The sequence below is a fragment of the Chlamydotis macqueenii genome, chromosome 6, assembly GCF_036417535.1.
Source record: "Chlamydotis macqueenii isolate bChlMac1 chromosome 6, bChlMac1.mat, whole genome shotgun sequence".
Classification (NCBI taxonomy): domain Eukaryota; kingdom Metazoa; phylum Chordata; class Aves; order Otidiformes; family Otididae; genus Chlamydotis; species Chlamydotis macqueenii.
Genome location: NC_141561.1, coordinates 1,831,245 through 1,845,871, shown reverse-complemented (window position 1 = coordinate 1,845,871; position 14,627 = coordinate 1,831,245). Strand labels below are relative to the sequence as shown.

The 14,627-nt window shown below is 52.3% G+C and overlaps 1 protein-coding gene across 10 annotated transcripts in view; it reads left to right on the top strand.

Moving 5' to 3' along the window:
* Nucleotides 1–678: 678 nt before the first annotated feature.
* Nucleotides 679–14,627, top strand: part of FMNL2 (formin like 2) — a 119,225-nt gene continuing 105,276 nt past the window's right edge. For all 10 annotated transcript variants that reach the window (XM_086750998.1, XM_086750995.1, XM_086750997.1 and 7 more), the window contains exon 1: nucleotides 679–876. In XM_086750998.1, the coding sequence (XP_086607124.1) occupies nucleotides 760–876 (117 nt within the window). In that variant the 5' untranslated portion in view covers nucleotides 679–759. The remainder of the gene's footprint in view (nucleotides 877–14,627) is intronic.

Sequence of the window (14,627 nt, the reverse complement as noted above, 5' to 3'; positions counted from 1 at the left end):
GGAGGCCGTGTCTGTCAGCCCAACTACTGACACTTCAGGTGTTTGGAGAGGAGATATCTGGACGGGGGTAGGTTTAGATCGGATATAAGGAAGAATTCTTCTCAGTGAGGCGCTGGCCCAGGTTGCCCAGAGGGGCTGTGGGTGCCCCGTCCCTGGCAGCGCCCAAGGCCGGGCTGGACGGGGCTGTGAGTGCCCTGGGCTGGTGGAAGGGGTCCCTGCCCAGGGCAGGGGGCTGGGCTGGATGGGCTTTACGGTCCCTTCCAGCCCAGACCGCTCTGTGAGATACACCCCGTCCGCTGCCCCGGCAGATGCAGACCCCCAGGCTCCTGCCCGGGGTCAAGGCCGGGCCCGGTCCGGCTGGCGAAGGCCGCAGGGGCCGGCGAGCCCGCCGCGGTAAAATGGAGGCCGAGGGGTCGCGCCCGCCCCCGAGGCCCCCGGCGGGTCTGCAGCCGGCCCCTTCCCCCGCCGGCGGGACTACGAGTCCCGGCGCTCCCCGGGCCGGGGGCGGAGCGGGGCTTTGTGCGGGCAGCGGGGCGGCATGCGGGGGAGCCGCCGCCGACCCAGCGCCGGAGCCGCAGCCGGAGCCCGAGCGAGCCCGCCCCGGGGGGAGGGCGAGGGCGGCGAGCCATGACGGGCGGCGGCGCGGCGTTCCGCCGTCGGTGCTAGAGGGCGACCGCGGGGCGCGGAGCCCGCCTGGCTCGGCGGCGCGGAGCGCGGAGGCAGCGCGGAGGGGCCGCCGCCGCCGCCGCCGCCGCCGCCATGGGCAACGCGGGGAGCGTGGACTCGCAGCAGACGGAGTTCAGGGCGCACAGCGTCCCCCTCAAGCTGCCCATGCCGGAGCCCGGAGAGCTGGAGGAGCGCTTCGCCGTCGTTCTGGTGAGCGCCGGCCCCATTGTCTGTGGGGAGCGCGGGTCGGGCCGCCGCATTCCGCCCGCCGGGCCTCCGCGGAGGGACCGGCCAGGAGTTGCGGGGCCCCGCGGGAGGCGTGCGGCGGGGGAAAAGTTGGGAGCCGGGAGCTGCCCCGTCGCCGCGCTCTCCCCTCGGCGCCGGCGGCCGCCCCAGCCCGGCCGGGGGCCGGCGGCACAGGTGGGTTCGGCGGGGCGGTGCCGCCCGCACCTCCCGGCCCGGCCGGAGGCGGCGGGACGGGGCCGGGGCCGGGGAGGGGGGAGTGGGCAAAGGCGTGTGTGCCGGCTGCGGCTCTTTGTCTCGGGAGCCCCCAAAGAGCCGCCTTCCCCCGAGCCGAGGCGATTCCCCCCCCCTCCTCCACGCCGGGGTCTGCCTCGCCCCGCCGGCGAACCTGCGGGGAAGGGGCCGGGGCGGGAGCCTCGGGGCGGCCTCGCCTCGGCCCGGCGGCTTCCAGGGGCCCGGGCTGGAAGGGGGCCCGCGGCCTTCGGGCGGCTGTGGGGCGGTGGGACCCCCCCCCATCCTATCCCGGGACACGGCAGCCCCGCCCGCCCCACGCGTGTGGGGTTCGGCCGCACGCGTGTGGCGTTTTCTGTCGGGCTCTGGGGTTTCTTTGGCTCTTTACCCGAGTAGCGCGCCGGGCTGGGTGTGCGAGCTCGCCTCCCAAGGCAGGGCAGTGCTTCCCTTGGAGCTACGCGGGAGCGTTTCGGGCGAGCGTCCCGTTTTCTTTCAGGTACCCAAGCAGTGTGAGTAGCCTGTAACAACCCATCTGGTCTTCTGTGCCCTTCCTACTTTTGTCCAACGCTAAGGTGAAAAAACAGAAGCTAGGGAGGAGAACACATAAAACCCATGTGCGTGCCGTGCCCTGCGTTCTCCGTACCGCCATGTGAAACCCGGAGGGGCGAGCCGTCGCGAGAGTGGTTCCCGTATCAGATATGAGAGCGACTCCCCTGGTATTTGAAATGCTCCTGGTGCTGAGCGAGGACTGGCAAACTGGTGTGTGTTGGGGATTATTTCTGGTTAGACCCAATTAGATTATCGTGTCTAAGAAAAGAATAAGCCTATTCAGTCAGGAACCCCCACTGATGAGCCAAATGGCGAGTGAGATGTTACGATTATTAGGCACAGTGGAAAAAGCCTGATCTCACATTGCTCTTGTCGGGGAAACCCGTGGTCGTTTTACAGATGGGAGATGCCCCCAGGGCAGGGCATTGCTCCGAATCGGGTCTTGGTTCATCCTAACTTAGCGAAAGGGAGCCCGGGTTAATCTACGCACATGGTCTGCGGGAGAAAATCAGCGGTTTTGCGTTAGGACTGATTGATGAGATCAGTAAAAGAAAGAGACGTCACTTGGGGAAAGCAGAGTGCGTTAGATCCGTGTAACGTAAATATGGGAGATAACAGAACCACGCCTGTAATTCTTGAGATCCTTGGAAAGATTGGATGTCATCTGTTTTTAGCCGATAGACTTAAATTCGGGGTCAGAGGACGGGCGCTGTAGTGTTGCTGGAGAGACCAGCAGATGCGTGCCTGTACAAATGGGGTGCTGGGTGTTCTGCTCCCATCGGGAGGAGCTGCAAGATGGGGCCCAAACACCACTGCTGGAACAGACAGGAATCGCGTTCCGCCTCTTCGCGAAGCCAGCTGAGGATGGCTGACGTTTGTTGCAGCTTCCAGGAAATATCTGACCGGTTGATGAAAGAGTAAACTCTTAGGCTGTTATTATTTTGTTTCCTCTGCGGGTCTGAGGGGAGGATGACTGTGCCGCTGGTCAAACCCCAGGACGGGGTAGGCAGCAGAACAGCAGGGATTAATGAGAAAGGAATGGCGGTCAGGGGAAAAAAGATGAGGAATATTTTCTGTAGGGAGAGAGGATTAGCCAGGAGATGACAGTATGAAGAAGGAGATGCTGAAGGTTATGGGACTAAATCTCACCTTCTTTACACACTGTCTTAAGAAATTAGCCTGGCACAAGCGTTGCTCACACACTCGGAGAGCCCTGGTGAGGTCCCGGAGGGCTTTCCTGACAGGAGCAATTTTCGTACCGTTAATGAAATTTCCAGAACCGATTTTGATGTTGGTGAGCATGCAGCTCACTTGAGTTGCAGCCATGTGCAGGTACACAGCCATCACGCTGAGCGGTTCCTCTCCGTTTCTGCATGTGAAGAGTGAGGCTGAGTGGGAAAGGTTCCTCCTCTGCAGCCTCACAAAAGTGTTTTGAAGTTTTATTCTTCTCTCCTTGTGCAAAATCCAGCACAGTGAGCCGTAGCCATCCAAAACATGCGTGTGTCTGTGAGGAGAGCGCAGGTTTGGTGCATTTTTACTGCGAGCACCGTGGCATTGACTGTTGTTTTGGTTTTTTTTTCCATTTTGAACATGCTGTCCTGATCTTCTCCAGGAGCTCTGTGGTCCCTTCAGCAAGGGGATGGATGAGCAGCGGCGCACTTGGAGACGATGCATTTGTGTGCTGGCTTCCGTTTGCGGGGTTGTTAGCAGCCTTAGTCTTGAGGAAAGTCTCTGGTGAAGTAGCTTGTCCACTTCAAACGTACATAGTCGCCTTGCTGCCTCCTTAGTTAGCCTCGCTCTTTGAGGCTGGAGATGCATAAATTGCAGGAGACGACGGGAAGCGCTCCAGGTCAGGCTTTTTCAGTGAAGCTCTGCGATCGTGCCATGCTGATACGCTCCTCCGGTCCGTAACGGTGCTGCCGGCATTACGGAGGATGCGCTGAGCAACGCATGTGGCAGTGCCCAACTGAGGTGAAGGGAAGGATTTTGCTGCGTCGCTCCTCTCGGTCCGCAGGGTAAATAACACGAGAGGATTTTCTCCGTGGGTTTGTGTTGCCTGGTGCTACTGTTTTTTGGGACTGGCGTAGTAAACGTGCTGAGATTGTAGTCACCTCTGCTAGCGAGGACGCTCACCTGACATGTGTTTCAGGAAGACATCATTTTTGATGGGATGTCCTTCAAAGAGGAAAATGTGGAGGATATCCTGAGAGAGATCCAGGTTTCTGTCTGTAAGCTGCGGATCTGTTTTTCTATCCTCTCCAACTGATGTCAGTTCTCCTCTTTTGGTAGGTCATGTGAAATAATTCCCTCGGTTTCGAGTTTACGCAAGAGTGTAAAGTCCAGGGAAGTGGCGGTGTGTTACTGCCTCTGAGTTCCCCATTTCCCAAGAGGGGTGCTGCATAAACTGAAAGCTGGATCCCGGCTCTGGCGCTGGCTTTGAGCTTGCCAGCACTGGCACAGCCCCTTGGGTACGCATCCATAGGAGCCTCCCGCCGCTGTCCTTTCCCCAACATGCTTGCTTTTCCGCATCAGCTGCGTTGGATTTTTTTTTTGTTTCCCCTGGCTTTCCCATCTGGACACATGGGGCGAGCGTGCGTAAATCATGAATTCTGGTCACCAACCCTAGTTTATTGCGTAGGACGCCATCGTTCAGCGCATGCGAGCGCCGTTGCGAACCGAGTGCGCCGAACGCGTCCGTAGACGCGATGGCACTGCCGCCCGATGCAGCGAGCCGCCCGTTTGGAGAGGTGGGGGTAGAAGCCAGGCTTCCAGCTCCTGCAGCAGGGTGGTCTCTCTGTGAACCAGTAACGGGGTCGCACGTTTGCAAATGACACGTGGTTTGGAGGAAGCAGCCGGGACAGAGTTGGCAGGGTGAATTGTTGCCTAATGAGCTGTGATTGACATAATTTGACTGCTGGATTACAAATCTGCGGTGAGGTTAACAGGAAATATCCTCTTACCCCCACCAAGCAAGTGTTCTGTTTTACAAAGGACTCTTCTGTGCCCGGTCCTGTAGGAGGGAGGGGAGCGTCGGAAGGGTGAGGGGAGCGTGGAGGAGGAGGTGTTTCTGCCGTCCCGCTCCCGGCCCTGCTCTGTCCTCGGCTCAACAGATGGCTCCTACCTCGAGGCAGGGCATTGGCTCTGCTTCTGCTGAACGCGCGCGAGGCTTTGCCGATAGGAACTTAGGAACTTCTTCGTTCCGCTGGAATTTCCTTCCTCACAGTGGATTTTGCCTGAGCATCGTTTTCCATACCAGTCAAGGGAGTTTGAGTGTCTATTGCTGAAGAATTTGAAAGCTCGGTGTGAAAACTCGGTAACGTTTCCCAGCTGTTTTCCATTCCTCTTCCTAATCCTCTATCAAATATGTTTTGCATTGTTTTATAATATACACGGTTTAGAGTCTGCGAATCGTTGAAGAGCGTGACATGGTTGCAGGAGCTATCTGTGAGGTAGTATTGGTTCCCTCGCGTCGGTGGGCTTGGTGGGGCGCTGGATTCCTTCTTGGGATTCCTAAATGTAACAGAACCGTCTTGGGGCGAATTTCAGTTGAGATCCTGTGCTCTCACATCGGGGTTAATTCGTATCATTTTTGTGGAATTTGGAAGCAATGCGATAGAAGTGGAGAGACACTACGTCAGACCTAGGAACCACCCTCAGGAAAAAAAAGGAGATTTCTAAAATTTGGATAGTGAGAAGAGCTGTTGTATTTTCTTGTTCAGGCCTCGTCCCTGACAGGCTTCTGCCTCTGGGCTCTTTCCTCGAGGTCGCGTTTAAATGATTCAAGCAATGACACCTTTTGCTTGAAGAAACTAATAAATCACGTTGTTAAATGTATGCATTTCTGACGGGTTAAATTCACAGAGGGAAGTGGTACTTGGTGGTGACACATCTGTCAATCTGCCGTGTGAGTCTGCAGAGGACATTTGTAAGTTTTTCCACCTAGATATCACAGGAGACTATTTCTGTAAAAGGGTTGGTGTTTTTTAATTTTTTTTTTTTTTTTTTTTGACTGCCTAGAATACAAGGATACTGTGCTGGGTATTTAGCTACTAGCAGGTTAGTCACATTCCTAAAATTAATTTCAGATCCTGGAAGACTTAAAAAAGATGGCTAAGCTGATGTGAATGCATATATTTTTCTGTGTATGGTTTTCCCATAGAAAATAATCTCCTTAGTTTATTGGGCTGTAGTGACGGAGGTATGAACCCATTCTGTCACACTGCGCGTGTCACTTGTTCGTACGCTCCGAGCAGCCCGGGAGAAAGCAGCAGGCTTTCTGTGGGAAGCCCAGGTGACAGGGATGGCGGTTGGGTGCCCACGCAGCGGGGTTGAGCCCGCGCCCTCCCCATAGGGCCTGGCTGGCCCGGGACGGGGCTGCGTCTGGGGCACCTTGGGTGGGTGCGAAAGCCTGAGTCGGCAAACCCGCTTACGGTCACGGCGACGAAGAGATTTCCTGATCCTTTTTGTGCTGTCCTGCACAGCGCTGGCAGGGTAAGGTCCCTGTCCTGGGCTGGTTTGTGTGCAGTGACCCTCGGGCTCGCGGGGCGGTTGCTGCTGCGGGTGCCGAATTCCTTCCGCTGCGCGCAGAGAGTGAGCAGCCTCCCTGCCTTCACCCTTAACCCGCACCATCATCTTTCCTCCGGTGCGCTGAAGCTCTATCAAGCATCTCTATCGACTTCCTTGACCTTGCGTGCGAGATAAATTTTTTTTTTTTTTTAATTATTTATTTTGTCTTCATAAGCGAGGTCATGCAGAACTTGACCCTGAGGTGTTGAATGGTCTCCTCTGCAGTTCTGTATGTAGTGGGTGATGCTCGGGAAAGAATTTGAGAGACACAAAGTGGAATTCAGAGTTTACAAGGTGGTCTTGGAGAAAGCAGAGTTGTTTTTGGTTGACGATCGAATGACTTTGAGCCGCTGGAGTCTGCCTTTCATCTTCCATTAAAAAAAAAATAATCACTTTAGCTTTTCGTTCTGTGTGAAAAGGTATTCAAGTCTACAGAAACTTTTTTCTCCCTCCCCTAAACAGCAAAACCCAGCAGAAACACACAACCAAACAAAGATGATGGATTTCTCCCTTGTTCGAAAGAACCCCGGGTAATTCAGATTTGGTGATACTTGTTATTTTTTTTTATTGTGTTTCTGCATTTTTCGCAAAGATTGTAAATTACCCAAGCACCTTTTTAAAGAGTCTGAATCCTTTTAAAAATAAAACAGCTATCTGAAGGTATGCATGGTGGCTACCAGCCCTTGTCCTGTGCCTGTAAGGCTACAGAAGAGGAGCAGGGGAGCGTGTTTCCCTGCCGGGGTCTGGGTGCCCCTTGCAGTTGCTAAAGGGACCGTTGTCTCGGGCCAACACCGCCTCTCTTTTTGACGGGGTCCTGGCAGGCTTTTGCTCTCATTTTAAGACCTGGACCTGCTGAACAAAATATTTTTTTTTTTCCCCAGTCTGTTTGGAAAGGTGGTTCAAATCTGTCATTTGGATCTGTCGATCTTGGCTAAGGGAGTGAAAGACCCTACAGGAGAGGCTGGGATTTCCCCTCGCTGTTTGTACTTTGGAATGCATCTGAAGGGAAACTAGGCTCTGACATTCCCTTTCTGATCTGTTGTTTGGTCACTGGGGTGTTACTAAAAGGCAAACCTGGTGCCAGTTCCTTCCTGTGCCCCCAAATACATTTTTAGTCCTGAGCTTTTGGTATTTCTGCTCATTTTTCAGTAGTGTTGCTGTTCTGCTTCCAGCTCAGTAACAGAGAAGTGAGAATGAATGCAGCCTACTGTTCGTTTTCAGAAGTGGAAAATCCGTGGGCTTGATTTCGGTTTTGCTTTTCCTTGCTGCCCCGACTGCTGGTCTTTCTCCAGCCCATGGTGCTTGCTTTTGAGCAGCAGCTTCGTGAGCGGGACGTGGCCGGGGAAGGGTCTGTGCTCCTTAAAAAGCGCTAAGTTCTTTGTCCTGCGTGTAGTTTTCAAGGGTGCTCTTCCAGGAGAGACAACGGAACAGGCCTGGAAGTGCCACCAGCATCCCCGCAGCCGCCCCGTGCCTGGCTTGCAGTCTCCTCCTCGGCTCCGTTCGGCCGGACGGGGAAGGCTGGCGCGCGGTCGTGCCCGGAGGAGGCCGTGAAGGAGCACGTGCCCGCGCTGCCATCGTGACCTTGCGTGGCGCGGGAGCTGAAGAGCTCTCCGCAGCGCGATGAAATGAATTATGCAAAACATGCTAATGCGGCAACACTCTTCGGTTTATTTTTAAGCATCTGGGCTGCCTCTTGAGTTTGCAGTAAGCATGTTATGATTGGGATCAAAATGCTTCCCAGTGCAGGAAGCCATAAAACAACAACCGCGAGAGAAGCGGTTGGTTTTCCCCGTGCTTTTTGGGTGCCACGTCCTCGGGAGGTGTGTGTGACAGTGGAAGGCAGGGCTGTTTCCGACAGGCTTTGCAGCGTGGCGGCTGGTCCCCCGCAAGTGCTTGCGGATGGAGTGCGCCCTGCTCCAAGAGGTCTTTTCACCACTGAGAAAAACGCAGTGATAGAGGTAAATGCGATTTTCTCTGGTAACGAGAAGATCAGACCTTGGACCCAGCTGGGGAGCAAACCCGTACGTTGCCTGTTCCGAGAGGAGTGGTTTGAAACGCGCTGGTGGGCGGGGGCTGCGAGGCCGCTGTGCCAGCTTTAGCCGAATTGAACTGAATTATTGTTTGTTTTCTTCTTTGTTTGTTTGGAAGGGTCCATTTGGGAATTTGGTATGGGAAATAAGTGACACCAGCTCATCCAATTTGATTTATAACTATGTTAAAAAAAAAAATAATCTAGCCCAAGCCTCCTGCTCTTAGAGCTGCGGCATCGCTGGAGCCAGAGGCTAGGCAGGTAAAAGCACTTTCAGCTGCTGCTGCTTAAAAACCAGTAATTTCCCATTTATCACATCCTGCCAATTTCAGTTCTGGAGGGTCAGTGCAGTAAAAGGAGCAGGTTTTCAGCGCTTGGACTTCCTGCCATCACGCCAGTGGAAGCTGAAGGGCTGCGCTCTTACCCACGTCGCATCCTCACTGAGAAACGCCGTGTTCCCAGTTCCTTCTGCAAACGGCTCGCGGACCTGGAAACATGCCAGGCCAGGTTGGCCGGGGCTCTGAGCAACCTGATCCGGCTGGAGATGTCCCTGCTCCTGGCAGGGGGTTGGGCTGGGTGGGCTTTGAAGGTCCTTTCCCACCCAAACCGTTCTGTGATTCTGTGATTCTATGATCTGTAGGTACATGAAGTGCGCTGCTGCTTTAACTGAATGTTGTTTCATGTGCACTGATTATTTTGATCACAATCATCTGCTGCGTCGTTTTAATGACTGCAGATACACAACATTATGTATGGATATATTGGAAAATAGAAGCAGTATTTTGTCCAGGCTTTGTCTCTTCCTAAAGTAGTCTCTTGCTGTCTTTCACAAGCGTTTCGTTGCGTGAAGGCTGGGATAATGTATGACTTGCCCATACTCTGTTACAACTAACCTACTGTAGAAATTTGACATGTGTTGGTTTTCAATTTGCCATAGGATCTCTAACAAAACAAGCGTTTGTCTTCTGTAACTGTGCATCGTTAAACATATATTTGGGGAGGATATTCATAAAGCAGCATAATAGGCGTATTGTTGTGGAGATGAATGGTCTTCAGAGGAGTGCTGTGCGATGCGTGGACCTCCAGGACTCTGCATGGCAGCTCTTGAGAGCGACTGTGTGTGCTTGATGGTGAGCTGGAACCGTGCCCAACCGCTTCCCGGCTGGAGCGTCGGAGGGGCGAGCGGGGACACCTCCGCGCGGGCACCCTGCGGCCGTTGGTGCTGGGAATTGTCCTGGGAAAACTCCCGTGTCAGACTGATCCTCGGGAAAACCCCTAGCAGATGTGACTTCTCTTGAGCACAGAGAGCGCCCGTTAACCGTGGCCTCACAGACGTTGTGTCCCGCTCCGGCGAGCAGAAGTGCGTGGTGACAGCAGCAGGAGCCCACGGAGCTGCCCTTGCCTTCTCCAGTGTGTGTGGCCTCTTCTGGCCGCTCTCCTCCATGCAGGTGTTGGCCGAGGGCAGAGGTGCTCCTGGACAGAAGACCCTTGAGGCCTCCAGGAGCATATGAAGAAATCTTAGGTTTTTTTAGTGTGTGGGAGATACCTTAAAATACAAGAGTTAGTGGGGTGGTTTCTGTGTTTGGGTTTTGTTTGTTTATTTATTTATTTATTCAATGTACATTGTTTGGCCAGAAGTCATTTTACTATAAAAGGGCTTGGGGTGAATATAGATTGTACATCTGTTACTTGTTTGTCTGCGAAACGAGTGTACAGTCGAGGCCAAAAGCGAAGAATAGAGAGTTGCACAAATTGGCAAAGTTTCTGAAGTCTTTCAGAAGCTAGCAATTAAAATGAAGCAGCAAATTGTTCGGTCCAGAAATTCGGGTTGTTTATCCATCTAATGCTCTGGCGTGTCCCTCTGCTGACTCCTTGCGTCCTGCTTTCCATCTCCCGGGAGAGGCGAACGAGTAACTCACGTCCACCTCCGGCGGTTTTGAAGCCGGCTGTTCCGGCGGCACCGTCACGAAAGGGTCTGGGCAGCGATGGAGGTGGCTCGGTGGAGTTTAGGCAGCAGTTTTCTGACAAACCTTTCCAACGATTCAGTGCGTTTGGGAGCGCTTCAAACGGCTTCCTGCCCAGCTCCGAGCCGTACAAATACAGAAGATCAAATAAATCAACCAGCACAAATATTTAAGTTAAAGTGTGGTCAGATAGGGGCTTTGATGTTGCCTCCGTGTGTCTGTGCGCTCACAGATATGCTAGGTCGACGTTGTGTTTGTCTCTTCTCTCAGAATCTTTAAGCCTAATGCTGCGAATCTAAATAACTGTGTCCCACCTTCCTAGGCATCCAAATGAAACACGGCGTACGGAGTTTTCCCGGGGAGCTGCCGGTGAGCAGTTCGGTGCTCGGCGTAGCCGTGCTTTGGAGGATTGTGGGGTTGGTTGGCGTGCCACCGCTGCACAAGGCATTGGCTCGCGGGTGGCCAACAACGCTCTTCAGGCAAACCGAGTCAGTGTGATGCAGCGATAATTATTAAAGCGCGCTGTGGATGGAGCCAGGAAGCGTTTGGTAATAATTTAAATCCTTTTGTGATAGCATCTAGCTTGCTGGTAGCGCTGATGAACTGTTGTGAATCTTGTTCTCTAAAAATTGCAGCTCCTTAAAATAGTCTGCGGGTTGTCATGTCTTCTCGGCGATCCTCTCCCAGTGTGTGGGGAAGCGACAGCACATCTCCGAAGACGCAGTTCTGCTGCGTGTCAGTACAAATGCTTCTTCTCTTGATCATGTAAATGAATATCTAAGCGTGGCAAATGTACAATATTCCATTTGGTAAATAAAACAAGAACTGTTGTACTTTACGGCGTTTGTCTGGCTCAGTTACACAGAAGCTGAGGAGCAATGTTTAGGTTTGTTTATTTTCTGGTGTTTCAGGGCATCTTTTCTCTTTTCATTTTTTAAAAAACATCATTTTGTACTGATCTTGGCTGGGACAGAGTTAATGATTTTACTTGCTTCTCACTTCTAGTTTTCAATTTTCTGTTCTATTCTGGAGATGAGGTGAGATTTTTGTCCCTCTTTGTGTATGCACACGTGTATGAATTGAAACGTGGATTGCTTCTTTTTGGTTTTGAAGAAGGCTTATTTCCAAAGATAATTGGCCTGTGAGTCCAAACAAAGGTAGGAGAGATGATATTGATCCACAGATGCTTCAGTCTGGAAAAGCTGGTTGGCACTGCAGTCTGTTCAGCACACCCTGCGAAGTGCTGCCACACCGGTGCCACGGAGAAGACCTCTCTTTTGGAGAGGGAAAGGCAGTAGCAGAGCTGTGGTGGAGCTTGTTTCAGGAGAGAAAACGAGGATGGAAGGGAGCTGTGAGGGTCTGAGGAATCATCTTGACTTGAAAATTAGTTCTGTGTTTTCTATCAGTAAAAGACAGAAAAATTTCTTTACTGTCAAGATGTATGAGCAGATAAATGAAGTACCCAAAACACCAAGGGGGAAATGCTTTTCTTTTCAATATTTTCTTTTTTAAATCCTTCTGTATGAGAACCTGTAATACCTGGGATAGACAGGTAACAGTGTTTTCCTTGTGCATGTTTACTGGGCTGAATGCGCTCATGAAAAGTAAGAGATTCAGCTACCTCGGATCAAATGGCAAAAGAATGGGAGAAGAGGAATTTGGGAAGCTAAGCCTCAGACTCTGCGCGGGTTGAAGTGAAATGACCTTTTGGATCAGCGCACATGAAGGTTTACACACTCAGGTATGTGACTGATGCCCTTTCTTTCTGAGCTTTGTACGGCACATCATCGGTACAGTACCGTATCGTTACCGTGGTTGTCTCTCTCTGTTTGTAGCCCATCGCTTGGTACGTGAGCAACAGAGACGTTTTCCAGAAATAAAGCTGTGTGTCCACCTGTACACCCAGACTGTTGCTCACACCAGGAGGCAGGTGGGCCTTCTCTGTGCTGGAGAAGGGTTTTGGCAGAAGATTAAGTGCTTCAATTAGAATATAAAAGAAATTGTGCAAGAGCTTATATGAGCTCAGTCCTTCCATGAGCAGCAGAATCCTTCATCAGCAGGCGCGATGCAAATGAATTTGTCATTTCGTGGAGCAGGGCAGGAAAACCAGCTCGCAGCTTTCACATGCTGATACTGCTCCCGCATCCTCAGACACCGCGGTAATTACAGAGAGCAGTCAGCGCATCGTGAGCGCGCTGGGTTTGCAGTTACGATGAGGAACTCAGATACCTACAAACGTGAGTGAGGCAAAAATCGATTAAGCATGAAATTCTTCTCAGGCAGTGAACTCTTGCTTGGCTCAGAGACAAAAGGTTGCGCAACTGAAAGGGAAAGGCGCTTTTACTTAGAGAGCTCAAAGCTGTTGTTTGGCTTTGCTGTTTATTTTATGTCTGCTGGCAAATCTGTTAAAGGTGAATTATCCCTTCTGTTTAGCAAGTGGAGTGGAAAGCACCCAGGTGCACTTGTAAGGCATTCAGTAAATTGTTAAAATAGTTGTAGGTGCTCTGAGGAAGCCATGATCCTTGAGGTTGATAGCCTGTGTAGACCAGAGCGTTACGTGTGCTTCTAGTACACAGCACAGTTCTTGTCTTGAAACAACCCAGATGGTATACATAAGTAAGCGTTTAGCTGTATAGATGCACGGAAACAGAAAAAACAATGCTGTTTTAATGTTTTTAAGGTTAACCTGCAAGCTTCTTAGGGTACATTCTCCCAGTTGCTGCTGCTGTGCTGAAACGTGTTCCACAGAAAAGACGTGTGAGGAGCAAACCACTTCCTCTTTAACATGGAAAACGTTCCAATTTGGATTTATTCCCTCTTCGGAAATGGTGGGTTTAGGAATTGTTGTTAAGGAGATATCCCTCCCGCGACAGCTCTGTGTCGTGGGTGCACGCATTGCGTCTGCCCGAGCCTGCCCTTCCCAGCGGCTGGCGGGAGAGCCGTGTTCTAATGCTTTGGTGAACCCTGAGCACCGCCGTTTGCTGCAGCCAGAACCTTTCTCACAAAGATACCGGTGAAAAACAGGGAGTCTCTCGCTGAACTGTGGAGCGGCGTAGCCAAAACAGGCCTTGAGCGTGGCTGCTCTTATCCCGCTGAGCTTCTAGCGTGGCTGACCTTGTGCTGTGTGATACCACGTCCGAGGACACGTCTGCCGCTCCTCTGTGGATGCTGTATGCCCTGACTCTCCAACGCTCGGTAGTGACCTGATTTTGGTTTCCAAGTTGCTCAAGGTGCCAGGGGCCTGGCTGTGTGCTCCTTCCTCCTCTTTCAATTAGTAGAGATTTTCAGTTTTCTGCTTATTCCCTTGATAAGCAATTTTTGGGTTGAAACTTTCCCTTTCCTCCCAGGAGCGGGAATCAGCAGCTATTGCAGCACCTCGGTGCACTATAATAATAATAATAATGGCTTTAGGCAGCGGTTGAAAGAGAGCAGATGAGTAGATGTATGGATTTTTCTGGCCAGACTCCATCCCTGGAGATGTCTGTGCAGGTCCCTCCCGCGGAGACTTCTCAGTTGTGCACAGCTGAGAGCGGAGTTTGGCTTTCAGCAAAGGCGGTGTTTGCATCGCTGTTACTGCCACGGTAACTGCCGGCGCCGGACAGAGGCTTCTTAAAACGATTGAGATCTTCAAGTCTTTGCATTTGCATCTTGGGCTCCAGGAGTTTTACCAGGTGGCATCTCCCAGCTACCAAGTGGTGCTTTCTGGTGGGTGGCCTTGGCTCCTCTTGAACTTGCGGAGCAGGAGAGACCCAACAAGCATTATTTATTACCCGTGGGAACCTTAAAGGCATTCCAGTACTTCCAGGAGCACTGGCCTGAATGCAGGCTTGGCCTTGGCTTGCTGTGCTTTGGCTGTGGACCCATGTGGCGATGTGGGAAGTGTTGTGGTCTTGCATGGAAAAGTTAGGAGGAGCTGGGTGGTGAGCTGGCATGTTCCATGTTTATTAGAAAGGTGAAGGGCACCCTGGCTTCATTGCAGGCGTAGATTTTTACATTAACAGGACACTTCAGACGTGGCTGAGGACCTTAGAGAGCAGCCTGCTCTGCTCTGCTCTCAGTAATCTTGAAGGCATTTCTGACTTTGTGGGAGGGAATGCGGCTGAAGAAATACCAACATGCCATGAGCAAGTAGAGTTCATTAGCGAGCAGAGTTTAACATTTTTTGCGTTAGTAGGAGGCTGAACTGTGGTGTTTGTGTCTTGTTTGTGTACTTGGTGGTGGATGGAGGGAGGGATCTTGCTTACTGTGCGTTTGAGCAGCGGGGAGCGATTTGACAGTATCTAAAAATTCGTCGTCGTGATAAAGCATCCCACAGCCGCGCCAGCCCCCGGCTGGCTGGAGCAGCCCTCCCTCGCTGGGCACCGTGAGTGGGACAGGAG